General features: G+C 47.4%; 1 protein-coding gene across 1 annotated transcript in view; it reads right to left on the bottom strand.

The window, feature by feature from the left end:
- Nucleotides 1-249: 249 nt before the first annotated feature.
- The window catches only part of LOC123760886 (uncharacterized), a 119,341-nt gene continuing 94,023 nt past the window's right edge, over nucleotides 250-25,567 (bottom strand). The window contains 3 exon segments of the mRNA XM_069329673.1: nucleotides 250-7,849; nucleotides 13,293-13,439; nucleotides 20,051-20,221. Coding sequence (XP_069185774.1) covers nucleotides 7,719-7,849; nucleotides 13,293-13,439; nucleotides 20,051-20,221 — 449 coding nt within the window. The 3' untranslated portion in view covers nucleotides 250-7,718.

Here is a 25,567-nt window from a genome sequence, read left to right as displayed (position 1 = left end):
ATCTGTTCTTAAGGTGTCAAAGATTTTGTTGAGCAGTGTTTTAATACACAGTTCTGGGGACATTATATTTGACAGTTTTTCATATATTGCAGTACAGTACTATGTAAGGATGTTTAGGGAGCAATGAACTCTAATTTAAATACCGTCAGGTGGGAAATGGCTTTGAGTATATGCATGTCCCGTGATCAAGGATATGTCTGTGCTTACTAGCATGTTCAATGTTTGAAAAAGGTTATTGAAAATTCCCCAAAAATTAAGTTCCTTTTATTAAAAATGCCAACTTAAAGGAAATAAACTTTTGTAAAACTGAATGTGGCATTTTGCTTCTTGGTAACAAAATAATTAAAATATAATCAAGATTTATTTATTTGTTGAACCCTAGTTGATAATGTAAGGTTAGTTGCATATTATAATGTGATCAGAAAATGGAGAAACGATGACATTTCGGTCCATCCTGGACCATTATCAAATCGTGTAGGGCCATGATGGACCGAAACGTCATTTCTTCATTTTCTAATGTGTGGTTTCTTATTATTGACTCCACGTTATTGTGACTCATCGTCTGCATGTAATATGAAGTTTAATACTAATAAAATAAAGGTAATATATAAACAAAAGTTAAATTCAAAGCTCATACTATAAAGTGCAGTCACTACACAACGCTGGATATACACTACTGTATAATTAATTATTCTACAATGAACATCCATGACAATTTATGTGAAATTATAAATTTATTCTACACCTTAATATTCAACAAATTATATACATATTTAAAATAAAAAACTTGAAGAAAATGTTTTAATTTGTTTAGAAGAGTAGGTCTCCACTCTCACACACCACCACCACCACAAATAATCGCCTCCACGTGATGGCCACTACACGTTGGCCACCAAACATGATGATCATGTCAGGTGATAGCGACCACGTGTATTGGCCAAGACACATGATGGCCAAGAAGTGAGATGGCCAATACAAATGATGGTCATCACATGTTATGCCAGCAAATGATGGCCACTATGTGATGGTCAAGACATATGGTGGCCAACACATGTGATGGTCAAGACACATGGTGGCCAACACATGTGATGGTCAAGACACATGGTGGCCAACACATGTGATGGTCAAGACACATGGTGGCCAACACATGTGATGGTCACGACACATGTGATGGTCAAGACACATGGTGGCCAACACATGTGATGGTCACGACACATGGTGGCCAACACATGTGATGGTCAAGACACATGGTGGCCAACACATGTGATGGTCAAGACACATGGTGGCCAACACATGTGATGGTCAAGACACATGGTGGCCAACACATGTGATGGTCAAGACACATGGTGGCCAACACATGTGATGGTCAAGACACATGGTGGCCAACACATGTGATGGTCACGACACATGTGATGGTCAAGACACATGGTGGCCAACACATGTGATGGTCAAGACACATGGTGGCCAACACATGTGATGGTCAAGACACATGGTGGCCAACACATGTGATGGTCAAGACACATGGTGGCCAACACATGTGATGGTCAAGACACATGGTGGCCAACACATGTGATGGTCAAGACACATGGTGGCCAACACATGTGATGGTCACGACACATGTGATGGTCAAGACACATGGTGGCCAACACATGTGATGGTCACGACACATGGTGGCCAACACATGTGATGGTCAAGACACATGGTGGCCAACACATGTGATGGTCAAGACACATGGTGGCCAACACATGTGTCACTGGGGCATACAGGTGTATTACAACATCACACACTGACATTGGTGCTCTTGTGAGAAAGGAATCACCAAGTCCTTCAGTTTTTGTCCATTTGTATTTCATACCTATTGTCCTTTATAACCGGATTACCTGTCGCTTGTAACTATCATCTTAACATTGGAGAAGTCTATCAAATTTATCAGAAAATAGAGTCCTAAAACATGTAGAACTTCTTTTAATATAATTTTCACAACACATTCAGAGTTAACAATGGCATTATTCCACTGAAGGACACATTAACTACACCTGGCAACATAATACATTCTTCTCAAATTCTAATTTGATTCCTCTGCTGTTGTAAGAAAAAGTTTATTTTCCATATATATTTTAATTTAAATTGATCTGGTTATGAATCAATGATATCACAGCTTGAATAAAACCTGAGTGTGTTTGAGTGTGCTGTGATGCACAAAGTTGACTGTGTCAACATGTCTTAATCACTAATGATCAACTAACTAACTTTCCAAATTTACCAACTTAACTGCCTATAAAACCAAATACTAGCAGAATCACCATTGAATGTAATTAAATGCTTCATTTTGGTAGGGCATCGGTGGCTCCGTAAAGCTGTCTCGCAGAGATGGCTTCCCACTACTGGGTCACATAGGAGTCTGTATGATCTACCAGGGACCAAAGCCAAAACCTGGCTCTCCTGATACACACACAGGGAGGAGGGGATGGTTACACTCAACCTCACAAAGAAAACATCCAGGAAGTAAGTGAAGCAATACAGACGACTGCAAGGCTCGTAGAAAATGAAGCACCAAAACAACCAAATGATTCCACAACTGACTCGCTCAAACCCAAATGACTCATTCCAGACTAGCTCAAATTCCCCCCTAGTTGTGACAGACCCCCTGACAGGTGGCCACACCCATGGAGCTCCAGACTCCCACACCAACAATGAGTCAGCTTGGAGTTGACAGACCATGAACTGGCACACCAGGAAGGCTGCATCAATGGAAGGGAATCAGGGAGTCACCAAGCCCCTACCAGATAGAGACATTTCATTACATTCAATGCTGGCTTCCTGGAGGAGTCTCATGGTGGCTTACCATGAGACTTACCATAACCATAACATGGTACTTACCAGGGATGACAAGGGCAGCAACTACGCTCACAAAGACAGGATCCTGGGATGGAAAAACTTGATTGAGGGCAACACATGCTTGACCAACATCAGGAGCACTGATCAGATAAGGACCTGTGAGGACTTTTTTTTTTTTTTCCACCTTCAAAACTCCAGGGCCCCGAATATCAGCAGAAGAAATATGATGAAGAGACAAACTTCATACTAACACTGCGATGTCCCACACAGGTAAGACACTAGTGTCAAATACTCCACACACACAAATTGGCAGAGAAGGTCGAACAAGATATCAACCTGGCTGTACTGCTGAAAGAGGTGGAGCCACAACAAAAATACTTGGGTCTGGCCACGACAAAAATACACAGGGCCAGAAACCAAGGAGCCAGAAGGACCACTTTGCCTGAGTATGTCTCCAGCCTGGACAACACCCTGAGCAACATCTGAACTAAGGGAAAGAGACAGGAACCTCAACCTCGACCAGTCCAGCCAAAAGGCATCCACCCTAAGAGCCTCACAATTGGGGTTCCATTCTGATGGAAAGAGGTTCACCTTGGGGCAACTGAAAGTCTTTCAGAGCCAACAGAAGAATGCATCACAGGTTCATTCTGCAGAAATGGGTTAGAAGCAAGATAAACTGTCTGAGAAAGTTACACACTTCACATGATACATGAGAAGAACGAAATTGTGAGAAGCCAGAAGCTGAGCTATACAAAGAGTGCAGCTCCAAATGGGAAAGAGCTAGGTCCAACCAACAACCATGGGAGGCTTGGCGAGCGCTGGTCACATAACCTCAATCCAGACCCGAGACATCCATGAATACATCGAGTGATAGGTGAGGATGGCACCACATAACCCAACCCCTAACTGCCCAAAAAGGAAGCTGGAAAAGCAAGAGCTGATGAAGGGCAGATAGGGCCCAAACCCGACAGTTCAGGTTGTGGCAAAACTGGTGAAACCAGAGGAACCCTGCCACGGGGATATACCATGCAGGCAAGTATGTAGTAGAGCTGTGGGAGGCACGGAAAGAGACACTGACTAGGAATCCCAAACCAACCCCAACCTTGACAGAACCAATTGGAACTTTCATTAGTTCTTCAAGAACCCAAACCTGGTTGGATGGGTAAGTAGCTAATCCCTGGCTAGCCGACACATGGACTGGCCGAGACCCCAAAGCAGCCAGTTGTTGAGAAAGGCCAAGACACGAATCCCCAAGAGATGTAATCGAGTCACAACTACCCATGTTAATCTGGTAAAGATTTGAAGAGCCAGATTCATGCCAAAGGGTAGAACCTTGAAACATTATCTTTTTCACAAGATACCAACTGCTACTAGCTAGGGTTTGGGATACTTAACTGCTTACTAGTTAGGGTTTCTTCAAAAGAAACCCTAACTAGTCCTGGAACCTCAGGTAAATAAGAACATGTCGGAAGCACTCTTGAGATCCAAGGACACCACATCCAGGACAAACCTGAGCAAAAGTGGTCATATGAAAAGGTTGGATATGAAATGACACTGGTCAGACCAGACAGGTTGAGGATGTTTAATAGGTCTGCTGAGTCCCAACTTGGGGGACTGGGAACAACCAGGATCCCACCAAAGGGAGGAGGTTAAGTCGACCATGCCCGTACTCAACCACGTTGCAATGACCACATGGAGCTAAGGATAGAACATGTAGCTCAAACCCCTGAGCCTAACAGAAGAGAATATGGTAGACCAATTCCACCGGACACCCTAGGAAACTACCTGCAAGACTCACGAATCATGGGATCAGGATCTGGCAACTTGGACCACACATTCCCCTCAACACTATCAAAAGAGTATAACCATGAAAGGGCCACCACGAAGACCATTCAAGCAGAGTCATCTTTCCTCAATGCATAGTTGTGACATTGAACAGGAGATGTCAGCTGATGGAAGCCGACCCCAACCAACATCAGGCGAAATCTCAACCCTTCAAGATCACCTCCGAGCCGAGGGGGGACAGAACTCGACTGAGGGGCCAAAAGGTAGCAAATGCAACCAAAATTACAGAAGAAACTCCTGTGGCATTTCCCGTGGAAACTCCACACAAATTTTGCCTCCACAGCAAATAGGAAAGGTGAAAACAGGGAGGCAGACCCTGTTTGAGCCCCAAGGCATCCTTTTGAGCAGCAATCCACGAACTACAAATGTGGGAAAAACGAGCCAGCAAAGCTGCAGCCATCTGATAAGCCTCCTGTTCTGAGGCAGGCTCAGATAAAATAGAGACCTGGTAATGTAAATGTTGCAGGCTTCAGGGTCGAAGGTGTCACCGACCCAATAGGCAGCATGGTGGATGAAACAAATGACTGCCAGCCTGTAGCAAAGCCAATGAGTATTTTTGAAGAGAGGGACTTCAAACTTCCAAGTATTGAGTGTAGGCTTAGCAAGACGATCTATTACAAGCCTCACCGCAGACCTGCAGAGTTACCAGGGCCTGAAGGAGTGTAACCAAGCAGGACACCCAGGCACTAGCGACACTCTCCAAAAGAGCTTACATCGAATGTTGCCTACAGGATAAACTTGCTCTGAAGGACATCAGTGGAATGCCACAGGAACAAGCACACAAACTCTAGTGTGCACCACAACTACTACTTCTTCGTGATACATGCAGTTTGCATGAAGGTTTTTCCTCCGATGACTACACGAGTGGTGATGTTGAAGATGCAGCATTAACAGTGGCACATCAATGTTTATAATTTGGCAGAGATTGGAAGTTATTGATGTCATCTATTTGTATGAGGATAATGAGGATAATAAACATATGAGTGGAAATGGACTCAGGATGGCAAAGATAAGGAATTGTGTTAATGGTGGTATCAAAGTGTTGCTGTTTTATGAAAAGTGTGAGGTTTAGGTAAAAGACTGAGTTTGAGAGTTGGGCGTAAATCAGATAGGTTAGGACAGATTATGGTAAGGTAAGGTAAGGTAGAATACATTTAGTAAGGGGGTTGATGTGTATAATGTTAGGTAAGGTTGGGGTAAATAATGTTAGGTAGGTTAGTTGAAGATGGGTTGTTATATTGTCGTATTTCAAATTGGTACATCTGGGATGTGATTACATCGGTCTTCTTTGATGTGCCAGTAGTACACCGTGTTGAATATCTGGGAGTGGTTAGATGTGTCCTGGGAGAATATGGTTTATGTGGTTTCTTAGTCAAAGTGGCAGGTCATTGGGAGGTTTGTACAGCTGGAGGGGGAGGGGGGGGGGAGTTCTTACTCATTGTGCTGGTGGTTGTAGTTTGTGGTAAGGCAGCCCGAGGAGTGATTTTGGTAAGGCGTGCTAGGAGTCATTTAGGAGTTTTTCCATCATCAGTTCCAGCAATGGTAAACACCCTAAACAACTCAAACTGCGGGATGCCACAAAGGAGTCAGAGCTTTGCAATACCTAGAATGAAGCTCCCCATACAGCATCCTGGCCTCTCAGGGGTTAACTCCCCAGTATACCAGAAAAGTCACTGTCAGTGCAGGGACAATAATAAACGAGCGCTTAGGGAAAGGATGTCTTAAACGCATGCTGATTGAAGCGAAGATTGAGCAATAAGTGAGCTTATAAACAAATGCATATGAAGCAAATGTAAATAAAGCAAATACATACTGTATGTCAGGAAAGACACACGAGCAAATGGCTCCCACAGAACAAATTCCAAGAGATGCTTCCCACACTTATCTTGTAAAGAAGTCGGACTCACTACAACTGGTGATTCAGGAAGGTGTGAATGCTCTCAGATATCAACAACAGGACAGACTCATTGCTGGCATGGGAGTCTGGATCTCCTGGGGTGTGGCTGATTGAGCTAGTTTCCAGCGAGTTGTCTGGATTTCAGCGAATCATTTGCCTAGTCGTTTGGCTGTTTTGGTGCTTTGTTTGAGGTGAACCTTGTCTCTATTGCTTCGTTTACTTTCTCAATGTTTTCTCAGTAACAGTGATGGTAATGAACAAATGCACAAGGGCCTTGATGAGCGTTTGAACCCAGTGTTCAAACGTTGAGTGTTCCCAGATGATAATTCCCATAATAATGATAATTATAATAATAATAATGGTAATAATGCCCTGCTGCCTGTGCCTAGGTTGTGTTTCTGGTCCCTGTATGGCCCAGCCATACAGGATCCCTATGGCTGATGTGGCTTAGTAGTGGGGATGCCATCTCAGCGAGATAGCATCAGGGAACCACCACGAGGCTTCTCCAGAAAGAGAGACTAGATCAAGTAATGTTACTTTTAGTTGGTACAGTTGATTGATTTAAAAAGACACAAGAACTCTGGATTTGAGTTTAATACCCTAATATTCCTAAATACAAATAATAATAATAAACTTTTCAGACAGCATATATTAGCAAACTATATTTGTTGGAAGAATAACAAATGTACTGTATATTAGGGAAGATAACTTCCAAAACAAGACAAGTGACCTTATTTATTCACAGCCAACATGACATCTGCATACATGGGTAATTTAGCAAGATTTTTATCCAATATTAAGTAATTAATTTAATGGACTACATATTTAAAGTCAACTGAAATACATTCTTAAAATAATAATGAGGAAAATAAAGTGTGATACAGATGTGTATATACAGTAGGAAGGGAGGAATATCAAGGGTACTCTTTTAGAAGCTTGCATATATCTCAACACAAAGTAACTCTTATCACAGTTGAAGCAAGTGATAATCACTCCCATAACTTAAGCACTATCAGTTACATTTGTATGAATCCCTTAATTACTGTCAATTATCACACACTTATGACTGAACAGAACAATAACTAAACACATTATACAGTATTATGAACTTTTATAATGAGACTATGACAAAAGATTCTCACTTGCTTATCCAAGGCTGCAGGTGAGCCCAATTAGCTCCACTGTAAACAGCAACGGGCAACGGAACAGTCACCTGCACAAATGGCCCACACAGTTTGCGTGTATCTTCCATTATGCCCCAAATAATATCTGAAATATTAAAAGAAACAAAAAACCAGTGTTGAATGTAATGAAACGCCATTTTCTGGGTGAGTCTCGGAGGCTCCCCGGAGCTTACCAGGCTGATATGTATTAGACCGTGGCATCAGTCAATTAGATTTGAGTTCTATGCCTACCGGGGACTACGAGCCAGAACCTGGCCCCCCCCCCCCCAGAGAGGCACGAGGAGCAATGGCCTATAGAAACCCCCATGTGGTTGGAAGCAGTCTATGTCTGCCATCTACCAGGTCAAGCACCCAGAAAGGTAGGCATCTCAAAAACTACAGCTGGTTAAAATTTGTCACCAAAAGCCACGTGAGCAAGCAGAACTCTCCAAACTGAAAACTAGCAAAACAAGCTTGACGTCACCATCGCCACCATGCTGCTGTCTGCGCAGCTGTCCCCCTCCCTGGGAGGGGGAAGGTGGAGCCCCAACCCTACCATGCCGGCTATTCAACCTCAGTTCAGAGGCTGAATGTCAAAAACACAAAAAATTGTCGACTGGAAGAAGAGAGGGTTGCCGAAGTGCCTCAGGGACTTGCCCAATAAATGGCATTTCATTACATTCAACACTGGTTTTCTGTGGAGAGCCCCTCCGGCCCCCCGGAGCTACCTAACCAAAGACAAGAAAAAGAGGGACTTACCCAGTCCCTCTGTTGGTCCGCGGTTGTTCAACGTCCTCCCAGCAAGCATAAGAAATATTGCCGGAACAACCGTGGACATTTTCAAGAGGAAACTAGATTTATTCCTCCAAGGAGTGCCGGACCAACCGGGCTGTGGTGGGTATGTGGGCCTGCGGGCCGCTCCAAGCAACAGCCTGGTGGACCAAACTCTCACAAGTCGAGCCTGGCCTCAGGCCGGGCTTGGGGAGTAGAAGAACTCCCAGAACCCCATCAACCAGGTATCATCCAGGTAACCCAGGTGGCGGTAGCCACTTGCTTCTCAACTCGAAACAACTGGCTGCAACCTGCAACCCAAGGCTACACACACCTGAGCAGGGCCAGGAACATTAACAAGGTACCGTGTGGCCAGGACCCTGTTTGACTGCCAAAACCCCCGTGCCAGAATGTCAGCCTTGTACATGTTACCTAAAACAGCAGCCAAAGCCGCAAACTTACAAACGTTGTAGGCACGGAGATAGATCGCAGGCTGGCTGGACCGAATAACCCTGCGGACGACCTGGGAGACCCGCGCCATGGAACAGGGAAGAAGGGAAACCAGGTTAAACCCAAAGCACGTCCCCAGTCACCGAGGCTGTGGCGCGCAAGTAATGGCAAAGAGCTGCAACCAGACACAATACATGATGCACCCCCGGCCGAACCAACCAAGCATCAACCACCACCGAAGGACCCCTCCGGAAAGTAACAGTCTCATTCTTCGCCAGAAAAGGAGATGGATGCAAACGAACAAACCGACCACCAGGACCAAAAGAGCAGAAACCCCTGTGCTGGAGGAGAGCATGAAGCTTCCTGACCTGGCCCCCAGAAGCCAATGCCAACAAGAAAAGAACCTTAGAAAAACAATCCTGAACCAGAGGGGCCACCACAAACCGAGGAGGAGAAAGGAAAAGAGAGCACCCTGTCTAATGACTGGACGGCTCAGGGGATGCATGAGTAGGCCGGAGGTGAAACAACATACACAGGATAACTTGCTGAACAGAGCAGAAGTGACATCCACCCCGAACGCAAGGTCTGCCACTGTCGCACGATACAAACAGTTTCAACAGCACAGCCAATGCCAGTGCCCCAGACGAAGGCCCCGGTTCGGGCGGAGCCTTCCGAACCTCCTTAGGTGGAATGCGAGAGGCACAAAACCTCCAGAAAGAGGGAGCCGAGGAACCCAAGGGAACCCAGAACCGAACCCGGAGAGGAGTCGACCCCAAATCAATTTCATACAGTGAAGTGGGGTACAAAAATCCCGCTCCCTGCAACAACAAACCTCGTGACAAGGGCACCAAAACCCAAGCAGGATCAAATGGGGGTCCAAGAACCCCAGGGGAACTCCTCCCTCAGCCCCTGAAGACCCAGGGGCGGAGCCATCCTCCATGCATGCCACCCCTGAAGAAAAGGTCAAGTTCAGAGGAAAGACAGCTAAGAACTGCTAGTCTACAAGTCTCGAGAACTGCCAAGTCTGCTGGTAGGACCCAGAAGCCTCGGCAGGAGGATCAGGCTCAAATGCCTCCGTCTCCGGCTCGAATTGGGCAGCCTCCAGAGCCACCATAGTCTCATCATACCTAAACCCTGCCCCGACTCCAAAACCCTCAGACATTTGGGAGTCAGCAGCATGCAAGAAACAAAAAGAAAAGAAAAGCTCCACAAAAGCACAACAACAACAGGAAACACGGCCGCCGCTAGCTAGGCGAGCTGCGCAGCATCTTGTGCCCCAACCAGCAATACCACCACCACCCTACTCAGAGCCAAACCAGGGCCACGAAATCCAAGCTGGCCCCAAGGGCGGGGTAAATGCCGAGCAGCAGGAACCCTTATGGAAGTGATGCCTCGAAGGCCCTAGGGAAGAGAACCCTAGAACCCAAGGGTAGTACTTACAGGGCACTTAGGGAAGGCAGCCTTAAGCCACAAAGGGCCACAACAAACCAAGGAGAAGAAAGATATGAGAGTACCTGATCCAAGGACCAGGCACATGAGCAGGCCGGAGGTGTAACAATGCAAAAGACAGCTTGCGAAATGGCGCAGAAGTAACATCAATACTGAAAGCAAGTTGCAGCAGCTCCGCCAGCGCTGCATGATACGAGGTGGCAGTATTCGGCATAAGATGACGGTCCTGAAGCAACCATGAAAGAAAGGACATGACAACCTACAAAGAGACAAAAAGTGCCAAAAGGACTGCTAGGAAATTTCGTACTGCCATCGCGACGAAACTCGCAGGTGGGACACCATCATCGAAGCCAACTGATCACCATACAAGGGGTGATAAACCCGCGTCAAAAAGACCAGACCCGAAGAGTGGAGGAGAACATCGAACCAGTCACGTACCGGACCGGACCGATCTGCTGAAAGAGGCGAAGTCCGACCCTCGGGTTCAGACATCGAGCAAGAAATGCCTGAAACTAGGGCTGGGCTGGCCACCAAGGGACCAACAGAACTACTCTCCCCTGGTAAGTCTCCAAGTGAGCTAGGACCCGGAGCAACCACTGAACTGGTGGGAAGAGGTACAGGTAACCCCACCTTGACCAGTCCAGCTTAAAGGCACCGACCTTTAAGCACGGACTGCCTCGCAGTCTGGGAAGGGTGCCACATACACTGGAAGATGCCTCGACCACGCCGATGCGAAGAGGTCCACCTCCGGGCGCCTGTACGTTCGGCAGAGCCAACTGAACAAGTCAGCGTCGACCGTCCACTGTGTTGATAGGGGAAGGAACCGAGATAGGACGTTTGACACCCCCCTGAACGTGAACTGCCAGGAGAATCAAACCCCCAAGAACTCAGTAGACGAGTCACCCAAAGTGACCAGTCCAAAGAGCCAAAGACCGCATCAAACCCCCGCGGTTCAGACAATGAACCACGAAGGAGAAGGGGTTGTGCAGACGGATGCATGGCGGTTGTGGTAATGTCATCCTTGTTTCCTTGTTTTTGATTGGGGCGTTCTGCTTGCTAGTTCAGTTTTTGGTATGCAATTGTTGACCAGCAGTAGTTTGTTTTGGAATTCCTACCTTTCTGGGTGCCTGACCTAGTAGATGGCAGACAAAGACTGCTTTCAATTACACAGAGATGTCCTTAGGCCACTGCTCCTTGTGCCTCTTCTTGAGAGGGGCCAGGTTCAGGCTCTGGTCCCCTGTAGGTCTAGAACTCCACTGATTGACTGTTGTCACAGTCTAATATATGCGCATCAGTCCGATATAGCTCCGGGGAGCCGTAGGGGCTCTCCACAGAAATATTTTGAAAAAATCAGACACATTGAAATAATCAGATATCATCATCTTTGTGGCAACTCCCGTCTGACAGCTCAGGCGGAGCTGACAGCCTCCGACAATTGTCTGTCAACGCCTCAATTTTGCCAGACTTTCTCTCCCTATTGCAGCCAAAATATGTTACCTACGATTTCTTTTTGTTTTCCCGTGGTCAGGGAACACAAATGAACACTTTTATAAGATGATTTTCTTTTTTATTTCTTGCGCCTAGGTGTGTTGCAGGCTATAATTACAAGAGCAGCCCAGGGGTTAAAGCACTCTAATAAGGATCTCTATCTAGGGGTGGTTTTGGAGAGTAAACTGTCACCAAAGGAACACATGAACATTGTGTGAGGAGTGAATGTGTTGCTTTCCAACTTCAGACTTTTAATTACATGGATGGTGAAATACTAAAGAAACTGTTCATGACTTTTGTGAGAATAAAATTGGAATATGCAGCAGTTGTATGGTGCCCTTATCTCCAGAAGCACATCAATAAACTACAGAAAGTGCAAAGGCATGCTACAAAATGGCTTCCAGAACTGAAATACATAGTTACAAGGAGAGGCTAGAGGCATTAAACATGCCAAAACTAGAAGATAGAAGAAAAAGAGGTGATATGATCACCACTTACAAAATAATAACAGGAATTGACCAAATTAACAGAGGAATCCCTGAAACCAGCATCTTCAAGAACAAGAGGACACAGATTCAAGCTAAAGAAACAAATGTGCCACAAAATATTAGAAGGTTTTCTTTTGCAAATAGGGTAGATGGATGGAACAAGTTAAATGAGAAGATGGTGGAGGCCAAAACAATAAGTAGTTTCAAAGTATTATCGTGTGATCTTGCAGTCTCCGTGGTGTAGTGGTAAGACGCTCGCCTGGAGTTCCACGAGCGCTTTGTCTTGGGTTCGTATCCTGGCCGGGGAGGATTTACTGGGCACAAATCCTTAACTGTAGCCTCTGTTTAACTCAACAGTAAAATGGGTACTTGGTAGTAAAAACGATTCTTTGTTGGGACCGTATTCCAGGGAACATAGGATAAAGGACTTGCCCGAAATGCTACATGTCCTAGTGGCTGTACAAGAATGTAACAACTCTTGTATATATAAATAAAAAAAATTATATGACAGAATACTGGGAGGACGGGACACCACAAGCAAAGCTCTCATCCTGTAACTACACTTGGGTAATTACCCTTGGAGGGAACAATTAACAAACACACAGGTGCCTATTTACTGCCAGGTGAACAAAGTCAATAGGTGAAGGGAAACATACTCAGCTATTTCTGTCCTGCCCAAATATTAAACCCAGCTCCATCTTTGAGTTGAGGACATACGCCACTGTGCTACACTAATACAGTAGCGAGCATGTGGATGGGCTGGGTGTCAGTGAGGAGTTGTGCAAAAAATATAAATGCATTCAGGAGATTACATTTGCCTCCAGAAAATAATGAGAAATGATGCACTCAACATACAGCAAATAGATAAATTAAAAGGTATAATTTTTTTAGGTGTTTACTCACTAATAAATGTATTGACATGATCATTTGAAACTTCCCACACCAGTTCATCATGAATGTGTATGAGGAGCCTGGCATCCAGGTCACGACGGGAGGCAAGGGCTGCTTCTGTTTGCACCATTGCTGCTTTGCTAATGTCTGCTGCTGAACCTGATGATCATAAATAAAATACACAAAATATAAACAGTTTGAAAACAGAAATAACAATATTTGAAGACAGACTTGTGTATCAAATTATTTCACAATGTTAAATGTCATGACATTCCCATTCACGATGGTGTCATCAGCAGCTCCCAGAATTAACCATTTGTCAAGCCAAGACCGAGGGAGATGCACCAAGCCTCTCAGATCCACCTCTGTCTACTGGGAGCCAAGACCAATATTTGGCTCGCTCTATGAGGCAAGAGAAGCGTGGGGATAAGAGATCAACTTAAAACTCTTTGACAAACATTAGGTACCCAAAAGTGATAAAGCAAATGGTCATTACCATTGGGTAAAGACCCAAACTATGATGTGTCAGCTCACCACTAGGTAGCAACCCAAGTTGTGAATTACATAGTACACCTACTTGTTGGACCAATATTTAATTTCAAAGATCTTAGTCTGTGGTATTATTAATGTTACATTCAATATATATTTCTGGGGAAAATCTTGTCAACTCCCTGAAGCTATCACACTGATTAAGTGCCATACTACTTGGTGCCATCCGTTAAGGAGTTCTATTGGCCTACCGGGGACCACAAGCCAGAACCTGGCCTCCTCAGAGAGGCACAGGGAATGGTGGCTTATGAATACTTTAAATATAAAGTGTATTATCTTTCCCACCATCCAAGGGAAAGCACACACTAAGATAGGTGAATCAAAACAGACTACTGCACGGTTAAAAACGAGACTGCAGCCACAAAATTGCCAAAGTGTCCAACAATAAAAACAAATAATAATTTCATAAAACTAGTGCTTGCTAGTTTGTCCCAGAAATTGGCGAGTCATTACATTCAATGCTGGTTTTCTGGCGAAGGCCCTATTGGCTCCCTGAAACTAACAACCCCACAGAGAAAGTAAAAGAAGGTGCATTAACCTGGGAAGTGGCAGCACCACAGGTATCAACTCAAAGCAGAGATAGGCAACTGCAACACATGATCCAAAGTGCCACAGGTTTGCCAAGGACCCAGAACAGTTGCAAGACACTAGGTGCCAAGATCACGAATGAACAGTAAAACTCTGTGTTCGGAAAGTGGCCCAAGAACATGCCAAAACACACTTTACAACCAACAGAGCGGCAGACAACAGGGGCAGAAGGGCAGACTGCAGGCTGGCATAAAGGAAGGACACAGCAGAAGATCTGAGAAACACAAGCTTGGTGGCCAGTTGGAAGAATAGGGTAACCTGAGCTGTCATCCACTGGTGTGCTGGGATACCATCACTTGGTTTGTTTACATCGAGCAAGCGCCTGCTTTTGTGTTTCTATCATCATCTTTTTTTGTCAAGATAAGTACAGTGGCACCTCAACTTACGATTGCCCCGACTTACGATAATTTTGAGTTACGATGTAAATTTGATCGAAAAATGCAACTCGACATACGATGGTGTCGTCGACTAATGATATTTGTTGGTACACGTTTGGGTCGACCGAGTGCGTAGTTCCCGGTCACATGGGCCGACCTGCCTCAGTTTACTACAGCTGCCCGATTAGTGACGATCACGCCTATAAGAAATTTCATTTTTGTGGTGATTTTTTGCCTTTTGAACATAAAAGTAATTATTATATATCACGCCATGGGTCCCAGGAAAGTCAGTGGTAAGGCTCAACATATGAAAACCCAAGTAAAGATGACCAGAGATCAAAAACAAGAGATCATTTGTAAATATGATGATGGTGTGCAGGTTGTTGAACTAGCTAGGCAGTACAACAAATCTCAGTCAACGATATCCACCATACTTGCTAAGAAAAAGGACATTATGAGTGCTAAAGTGGCAAAAGGTGTATCAATAATCACGAAACATAGAACACAAACACTTGAAGATGTTGAACAGTTATTATTAATTTACCCTAATTGACCTGGGAGACCCACACCCATGATCAGGGAAGAAGGGAAATCAGATCAACCTAAAGCGTGTCCCCCAGACACACAACCCGTGGCGCGCAAATAACGGCGACGAGCCGCAACCGGACACAAAACATGATGCACCCCAGCCTAACCAACCAAGCATCAACAACCCAGGGACCCCTCCAGAAAGCAGCAGTCTCATTTTTCGCCAGAAAAGAAGGAGACGGCTGCAGACGGACAAAACCATCACGAAGACCGAAAGAGTAGAAACCCCCTGCGCCGGGGGAGAGCATGAAGCTCCCCAACTCAACCCCCGGAGGCCAATGCCAACAGAAAAAAAAGAGCCTTGGAGAAACAATTGTGAACCGAAGGGGCCACAACAAACCGAGGAAAAGAAAGAAAAGAGAGCACTCTGTTCAAGGCCCAGGACGGCTCAGGTGTCTCATGAGCAGGCCGGAGGTGAAACAATGCACGAGACAGCTTCCGAAACTGCACAGAAGTAACATCAATACCGAAAGCAAGCCGAAGTGGCTCCACCAGCGCCGCACGATACGAGGCAACAGTGTTAGGCATAACGTGATGGTCCTGGAACAACCAAGAGAGACAGGACAACACTACCCTAACAGAAAGCGAAGTACAGTGGCACCTCGACATACGATTGCCCCTACTTACGATAATTTCGAGTTACAATGTAAATTTCATAGAAAAATGCGACTCGACATCCGATATTTGTTGGTACACGTTCGGGTCGACCAAGCACGTGGTTCCCGGTCACGCGGCCAACCTGCCTCAGTTTACTACAGCTGCCTGCTTAGTGACAATCGTGCCTATAAGAAATTCCGCTTTTGTGGTGCATTTTGCATTTTGAACAGTAAAGTAATTGTTATATATCACGCCATGAGTCCCAGGAAAGTCAGTGGTAAGGCTCAACATATGAATACCCATGTAAGGAAGACCATAGAGCAGAAACAAGAGTACAGAATGTCTCTTCCTCAACAATTAAGAAAATGTGTGCAGCATGGGAAGAATTGCAAACCTTTGCTGAAGCGACTCACCCAAATCAAGTTGCAGTAGGTCGTTGCCTTAACCTATTCAATGACACTGTGATGCAGCATTACAGACAAATGTTAAAACAAAGAGAAAAACAAATGTCTCTTGACAAATTTGTAGTGAGACAAACAAACACTGAACCACAACCATGTCCTAGTGGTATTCAGGCAAAACATAGGAGAGTGTACCCCAGAGAAAACATCACTGCCTGATGTGATAATGGAAGGGGACTCCCCTTCCAAACAGTAACAACTCTCCTCCTCCCCCCTCATCACCATCTTCCATACGCAATCAAGAGCCCTCCATAAAGGTAAGAGAAACTTTGGTACTGTATTGTAGTTAGAAAAAAACATTGTAATCAGTATAAAATGTATTTGTATGTTAATATTTTGGAGGGTGGGGAACGGATTAATTCAATTCCCTTTATTTCTTATGGGAAAAATCGCTTTGACTTACGATATTTCGATTTATGATTCGCCTCTGGGAACGGATTAGCATCGTAAGTCGAGGCCCCATTGTACAACGACGAAGACGCAAGAAGAAACGGAAGGACTGCCAGGAAACTTCATACTACCGCCGAGACAAAGCCCGCATGTGGGACAGTAACAAGGCAGCCACCTGATCACCATAGAGATGATGATAAACTCCAGTCAAAAATACCATATGCGAAAACTCGAGGAGAAGATCGAACCAGCCACGTGACTTTCCGGTTCGATCTGCTGGAAGAGGCGGAGTTACAGGAAAACCTCCGGGTTCGGACACCAAGCAAGCAGCCCCTGAACCTGGGAGGGAACCAGATGGGATTTCCTCCAGGTAACCAAGAACCTGAATCTGGCGAGCTGGGAAAGAACCAAATCCCTGGCTATCAGACAACTGGACCGGCTGAGAGCCCAAACCAGCCAGTCGTCAAGGTAGGCCAACACCCGAACACCCAAGAGACGCAGACGGGCCACGACGACCTGTGTAAGGCGTGTAAACACGCAAGGTGCCAGGTTCAACCCGAATGGGAAGCAACGAAAGCGGTAACCTTCACGGCCCACAACAAACCCCAGCCAGTCCCTGAACCCTGGATGAATTGGGATGTGCCAATAAGCGTTCGCGAGGTCCAGGGACACCATCCAAGTACTCGTCTCCAACAGGAGCCAAACCTGGGACATTGTAGTCATCCAAAAGGAGGGGCAATAAACCTAGGGGTTCAGACGGGACAAGTCCAGAATGAACAGCAGGTCCCGCACAGTCCCGTTTCGGTACTGGAAACAGACGGGAAACCCATCTGAGGGACGTCGTCGTTTCGACCACGCCCAAGCAAACCCACTCCAAGATGACTTGACAGAGCGTAGGGGAAGAGGCCTGGCCCCCCAGTCCCAAACCCCCTGAAGGAGGAGGGGCCACCCAATGTCACCACAGGCTGAGAGAAACAACCCGAAATGCCCACAAATCGTGGGACCAAGCGTGAGCGAACAGCGCAAGCCTCCCCCCATTGCCCCGTCAATAGGGCGAACTGCAAAAGGGCCGGTGCCCCTTACGAGGCCCAGAACCTCGCACAGAGCGACCACCGCGCCAACCAGACGAAGACGGGACCGAAAGCAGGACTGAAGGCAGGGCCGAAACCGAACCTGGAACCTGTGGCCTACCACGATGACAGGAACCCCCGAGCCCTGGCACGACCCCTTCGGGAAGGCCTCCCCCCTTCCCCCGGGACACCCCGGAGAACCAACAAGTCAGACATAGGCCAACAAGTAGCTGAAGCAGCCCTGAATATACTGCGCCACGGCAGAATCCTCAAAAAGCATAGGACAAAATGTCGAAGACATCCTAAGAGCCAGGGGCCCAGGTTGATTCCAGGGAGGAGACAAGCACCGCTTGCTGACACGCGAACCGGGAAGCATAGAACAGGGAAACTGCTACCCAGCGGATCGGCGCAAACAGCTTCAGCAAAGCAGCCGCCGAGCCCAAGGCACTGGACCCAGGGACGGCCCCAAGCGTCCCTACATCCTCCTCAAGCCAGTCCGAAGACAGCTCCAGGAGGGGAATAAACGTAAGGACGAAGCCAAAAGGCCATGGGTGCGCATGTCCTCAGCAACCTGCGCAGTCGTGAGGGAGGAAATCTTCACATGGAGCTGCACCACACCCACATCCCGGGTAAGGGCAGGGGCAAACAAGCACTCATTGAGGCGCTCCAGGTTGTCTGGAGCGCCTCAATGCGTTCCTGCAACCAACCGAGTGCGTTGCAGGAACCTCAAATGCGCATGCAACACCTGCGCTGCCTTTACCCGTATAAGATCATCACTAGACTGGGTAAATTGAGTCACTAGCAAATAGCAGAACTTACAGGATTCAGGGTCGAAAGTGTCATACCCAACAGGCAGCGTGACGGAGGCAAAAACAGTGAGGGTCAACATGAGACAAGGGGACCGAACAACTCTCAAACTTGCACGAAGTGAGGGGGGACTCCGGGGTCACATCCATCGGACCCACGAGCCCCTGAGGGGATTCCCAGGGCCGTGAGCGCTTAACGAGACTAACGCCAGGTAACCCCAGGCAGGGTATTGCTAACCGGCGCCCAAAACTACCAAGCAAACTCACTAATGCTGAACCCCAGGGACGTGTACATTCACGGGGACCTAGCAGGGGGCACCACCAGAGAAGAGCCGTAATAGGTCGAGCACAAGTGGGCAGATCCCCCCACAGGGCAAAAAGAAAAAAAAAGGAAAACCCCGCAAGAAGACAGCGTACCCTATAGGAACACAGCTGGCCACTATAATTGGTGAAAACAAGCTGCACAGCACCCTGCACCCTGTACCAGTGCAAACTGCTCTTACCCTAAGGTAAACATGGAAGACAAAATGCCCAAGTACCCAAAGGGCAGCTGTAAAACCGAGCAGTAAAACGACCCAGCAGAGGCAGGACCCAAGGAACTTGTGGAAGGTAGACCCAAGGGCAGTACTTACAGGGCACCTAGGGAAGGGAACACGAGGCACATGCATCCCGAGTACTGGAGAATAACTCCTGGCTCTCGCACCCCTACAAGACAGCCACCACACTCAAAGCAGTGCTGAAACTATCACTGGAGCCAGAGCACACGACTGGAACCTCTAGCATCAGCCTAAGAACTGACGGGTGGATAGCCGGCGTGGGGGGGTCTGGGGCTCCCCATACCCCCTCCTGGGGAGGGGAACCTGAAGAGACAGCGGCGCGGCGACATGTGACGTCATGCTCGTTTGCTCGTTTCTTTTATGGGAGTTCTATCCACTTGTTTGGCTTTTGGTAGCAATATTTTCACCAGAATAGAGGTTTGTTTTGGGATGCTTACCTTTCTGGGTGCCTGACCCGGTCGATGGCAGACATAGAATGCTTCCAACCACACGGGAGTGTCTATAGGCCATTGCTCCCCTTGCCTCTCTGAGGGGGCCAGGTTCTGGCTCGTACTCCCCGGTAGGCCCACAGAACTCCATACACATGACTGATGGTAAAGTTTGACATTAGCATATCAGCCTAGTAAGCTCCGGGGAGCCGAAGGTGCTCCCCCCCAGAAAGTGTACTATAACCATATCTGGAAATGTGTGGTACTAGAAATTATTTAGTCCCAACCATTTCAGACTATGTTTTGCTATGGTAAATAAATAAATAAGAGCAAATATGTCTGTCGATATATACACACACCTTGGATGACAAAATTGACCGCCTGTCTCTCAGCCTGAGCTTGAATAGCTGAATCCTGTGATGTTATACCTGGGAAGAAACGTCGACGGTTGAATATTGTTGTGAGGAATCCTTGGGCCTTGCACAGATCAACCACACAACGCATGTATCCAGGGATACCAGGAAAATGTTCTGAAAAGTACACACACATTAATGCGCAATCTGTCTATAATAAATCAAGCTTAATCTAATTAGTGAAAAAAAACAGCGTTGAATGTAATGAAACGCCATTTTCTGGGCGAGACCCGGAGGCTCCCGGAGCTATACCGGGCTGATGTGTATATATTAGACCGTGGCAACAGTCAATCGAAGGAGTTCTAAGCCTACTGGGGACCAGAGCCAGAACCTGGGTCCCCTCAAAAGAGGCAAGAGGAGCAATGGCCTGAAGACACTTCCGTGTCATTGGAAGCAGTCTTTGTCTGCCATCTACTGGGTCAGGCACCCAGAAAGGTAGGAATTTCAAAAACTACTGCTGGTCAAAAATTGCAAACCAAAAGCTGAACTAGCAAACAGAACTCCCAAATCAAAAACAAGGAAACAAACACGACTTCACCAGAACTGCCGCACATCCGTCTGCTCAACACTCCCCCTCCCCGGGAGGTGGATGGTGGGGTCCCACACCTCCAAGCTTCACCAGAACTGCCGCACATCCGTCTGCTCAACACTCCCCCTCCCCGGGAGGTGGATGGTGGGGTCCCACACCTCCAAGCTTCACCAGAACTGCCGCACATCCGTCTGCTCAACACTCCCCCTCCCCGGGAGGTGGATGGTGGGGTCCCACACCTCCAAGCTTCACCAGAACTGCCGCACATCCGTCTGCTCAACACTCCCCCTCCCCGGGAGGTGGATGGTGGGGTCCCACACCTCCAAGCTTCACCAGAACTGCCGCACATCCGTCTGCTCAACACTCCCCCTCCCCGGGAGGTGGATGGTGGGGTCCCACACCCTCCCCCTCCCCGAGAGGTGGATGGTGGGGTCCCACACCCTCCCCCTCCCCGAGAGGTGGATGGTGGGGTCCCACACCTCCAAGCCAGGAACTCTCCTCAGTTCAGAGGCCGAGTATAAAAAAAAAAACGCGAAAAGCAAAAAAAAAAAAAAAAAAAAACCCGACCAGAGAGAGGGTGGGATGCCAGGGAACCCCCTGGGTCTCCCTCAGAAAATGGTGTTTCATTACATTCAACGCTGGTTTTCTGCGGAGAGCCCTTTCGGCTCCCCGAAGCAACCTAACCAAAGATAAGAAGAAAAGGGACTCGCCCAGGAAGTGGTCGTCACTTGCTCGTCAACTCAAAGTTGAGATGACAGGCCGCAACCTGTGACCTAAGGCTAAACACGCCCGAGAAGGACTAGGAACATTAACAAGATAATGTGTAGCCAGGACCCTGTTCGACCTCCAATAGCCCCGTGCCCAAAAGATAGGCCAGGACATTACCAAAACAGCAGCCGAATGCCAAACTTGCGAACGGCGTGGGCACGGGAAAAAACTGCAGGCTGGCTGGACCAAAGAATCCTGTGGACAAATTGGGATACCTGTGCCCTGGAATAGGGCACAGGTATCCCAATTTGAGTGCAGTGGAAGAGGCCTGCCCCGCCAGCCCTGAACCCCCCGAAGGAAGAGGGGCCACCCAACACCACCTCAGGCCGAAGGAAACGACATGAAACACCCACAAATCGTGGGACCAGGCATGAGTGAACAGCACAAGCCTCTCCCCCCTTCACCTCGTCAATAGGGCGAACTGTAAAAGGGCCAGCGCCCCTTATGAGACCCAGAGCCTCGCACAGAGTGAACACCGTACCGACCCGACGAAGGTGGGTCCGAAGGCGGAGATGAGCCTGAAACTAGCACCTGTGACCTACCACGACGAGTGGAACCCCAAGCCCTTGCACGACTCCTCCGGGAAGGCCCCTCCAGGGACCCCTGGAGAACCAACAAGTCCGACATAGGACGGCAACTGACTAAAGCAGCCTGAATATACTGTGCCACAGCCGAAAGTGCAAAAAGAAGAGGACAAAAAGGCGAAGACACCCTAAGAGCCAGGGGCCCAGGCTGATTCCAGAGAGGAGGCAAGCACTGCCTGCCGACATTCGAGCTGGGAAGCATAAAACAGAGAAACTGCATCCCGCAAGATTGGCACAAAAACTTCAACACGGCAGCCGACGAGGGAGCCGTTGAGCCCAAGGCACCGGACCCAGGAACGGCCCCAAGCGTCCCCACATCCTCCGCAGGCCAGTCAGAAGACAGCTCCAGGAGAGGAAAGAAATGCAAGGCTGAAGCCAAGAGGCCACGGACGCCCAAGTCCTCAGCAACCTGTGCAGCCGAAAGGGAAGGAACCTGCACATGGAGCTGCACTATGCCAACATCTCGGGAAAGGGCTGGGGCAAACAAGCACTCATTGAGGTGCTCAAGGTCGCTCCCCAGGAAAACCTGAACCACCGTCGAAGCCTCGCGCCACTCAAGCGTGCGGGAACGACAGAGGGAATGCCAAGCCTCCAAAGCAAACACAGGAGAGTTCGCCATCCAGGACGACTCTGGAACCTTGTAACGGACCCAGAAAGGGAACGACGGCCCAAACCTGAAAGAAGACAGAACCATAAGCAAGGCATAATCCCGGTCGCGCAGTTGTAAGCTGCAAGGGCTGTCCACACTGTAGACGGTAGGACGCGGTAAGCCGAAAACCTCCGGAAGGACGGAACCGAACCTGGGGAGGGGCAGACACCAAATCCAACTCGTACGCAGAGGGGGGGAAAAAGAGAACCCCACTCCTAGTAACAATAAGCCCCGCTCAGAGGGTAGAAAAACCCAGATAGGGTCCAGCAGGGCCCAAGGCCCCCAAGTCAGCCCCTCCCCCGCCACAGGATTCTCCTCCACAGGACCCGGGGCCGAGTCATCCACCAGAGCACCAGCCCCGAAAGAAAAGACCGGCACAACCGAGTTTGTAAGTTCCCTGTTTATTTTCTCCCAGACCATCCTTTTATTATTAAAGTTGAAATTACTGAATAACCCCTCTCGCTTGATCAACGTTTTATGTCTATTCTGAGTAGTGATGGTAGTTTGCACTTCAATGAGCTTGTGATCTGAGTATGTGGTATCTGATATTGTAATGTCCCTGATTATGTCTTCATTGTTTGTAAAGACCAGATCTAGAATATTTTCATTTCTTGTTGGCTCTGATATCTGCTGGTTGAGTGAAAATTTGTCACAGAATCTAAGTAGTTCTCTAATCTGTGGTTGGTTAGGTCCAATAGATTTCCTGGTATAATATTATTATTTGCTATTCTTCATCTTAGACTAGGCAAGTTGAAGTCACCTAGGAAGATAATATCAGGTATTGGGTTCTCCAAATTATCAAGGCTATTCTCTATTTTGTTTATCGGTTCTGTGAATTCTTCGGCCATTGCATTTGGCGGTTTGTATATTAGAATAATAACTAACACAAGTTAAAATAACACAGATTTTGTCCACAGAAGCTTTCTCTTGCTGCCCTAATAATCTTTTTTTTCAGGGTTCTGCCCCCATTCGGAGGCAGTTGGATAGGGTGGGAAACGTGACTGCTGTTGGTTATGGTAGGTCCTCGAGTGGGCCTCATTCTCGGGCCGTTGTACAGCTTGATGCAAGTTCCTCCTCAGCTCGATGACAGCCACATGTTGCAGAAGGTTGGTTCTACTCATGGTTCATTTTCGCGGTTCACCTTGCCATGGAGTGCGGAGGCATTCATGTTTACCCTTATTGCCAGCTCCTGGTCCCAGGATTTATGGACTTTTCTGGTTGCCTCTTGGTCTGTGGTGGGGTTGGTCTGTCCCTTCCCCATTCTTGGTGTTGGGTCAAGTGGGTCCAGAAGCCTCCTTGGCAACGCATTGCCAAGGGTCATTGCTGGTGTTATCGAGATGAACTCGTTGCTTTAGTGAGTGTTCCAGTTTTTCCTGGTTCCGAAGTAGGATTCAGTAGATTTACGTTACGTATTTGATTTTTTGAGGGTGAATAGCTGCATTCATTATCCATGTACACTTGATATTACAGGCTGGAGCTTCAATGGAGTCTCTAGAACTTCTGGATGTTTATTGCCATGTCCAGATACATCCCAGGATCAGGGACTAGTTAGGTTTTGTTGTGGGGGCATCAGACTTACCATTTAATGTTTTTTTCCCTTCAGCTTTAATCTGGTCTTGAATCTGTGTTTACCAGGCTAGCATGGTTCATTGTGGCCTGGCTACATCTCTTAGTGGTTCGTGTGTTGACCTACCTCGATGACTGGCTGGTGTGGGCCCCCAGCCAGTCTGCATGTCAGCTGACCAGAAATCTGGTTTATTGCTTGGTTTGGAATTCAAACTTTTGGTTTGGGTTCCAGATGAACTGAAGGAAGTCCCAGTTGTTTCCGTCCTAGGCTTGGACTAGGCTGGGCCTCGTTTGGGACTCTCAGTTTCTTTGTCCCTGCCTTTGGCAGTGTTGCTCCACCTGCAGCTTCATCACCATTAGGTGTTGAATTAGACTTGATTAACTTGCTGGTTGGTTGAGCAGTTGTGCAGGAGTCTGAACTTTGTCAGCATAGTGTTTCCTCTGCACAGATTTGGTGGTTCCGGATGTTGTATCAGTTTCTTAGTTTCCACCTGTTTCACTGATGTAGAGACCATGGGTTCATGCCCCGCCCGCCCTTCATAAGTTCTTACCTTGCTGGCTTTGCCTTCAGAATTTTAGGGGTTCAGTTCTGTGGTGCCATCTTTTCCCATCACTCAATGTGTTCACAGACACCTCAGCTATTGGATAGGGTTTTGTGACTAGTGCTCACCAGGCTGCCCAAAGTTGGCGCTCAGGCTCATTCCTTTGGATGCACAGTATGGTGTACGAGTTTGTAGCCGTGTGACATTCCCGAGGAAGATTAGCTTTTCTTTGGGCTCTGTGCTATTGCTTCACTGTAACTGTTTCTCGGTGGTTGACTGCCTAAACCATGGAAGAGAGGGGGGGTCATTTCAGTCCGTTGCCCTGTGAAGTTCGAGAAGCTTGGCATCTGCATTTTTGCAAAGAATAAGTTGGGTGGATTCCGAAGGGGTCCCTTGGTGATTAGCTTAATTGGTTTGGCCGGGGGTGCATAATGTCTTGTGTTCGGTAACGGTGCTGTGTCGCTACCTTTGTGCCACCTCTTTTGTGTCAGTGGATACTTTGTGGGTGGATCCTGTAAACTTCCTTCCTTGGGTCATATTTCTAGGACATCTGGAGTGTCATTAACACTTTCAGCTCGCAGCGATGGATGTTGTGTCCACAATTAACTCTATGGATGTCCGGCGGAAAAAAATTTTGCACCCAAAATTCAAATTTATTAAAATTCCATTTATTGTTCGATTATTATTGGATTAGTTTCAAAATGCACGGCTTTAGATTGCAAACAATTTGATACCAAAATGAACAGCGTAGCACAGAAATTGAGGTCAGAACATTGGAAAGAATATACACATTTAAGTGTGGGTGCACAATCTACCCTTGTGCCC

Source organism: Procambarus clarkii, chromosome 3, assembly GCF_040958095.1.
Source record: "Procambarus clarkii isolate CNS0578487 chromosome 3, FALCON_Pclarkii_2.0, whole genome shotgun sequence".
Taxonomy (NCBI): Eukaryota; Metazoa; Arthropoda; class Malacostraca; order Decapoda; family Cambaridae; genus Procambarus; species Procambarus clarkii.
This window is presented reverse-complemented; position numbering and strand designations above follow the sequence as displayed.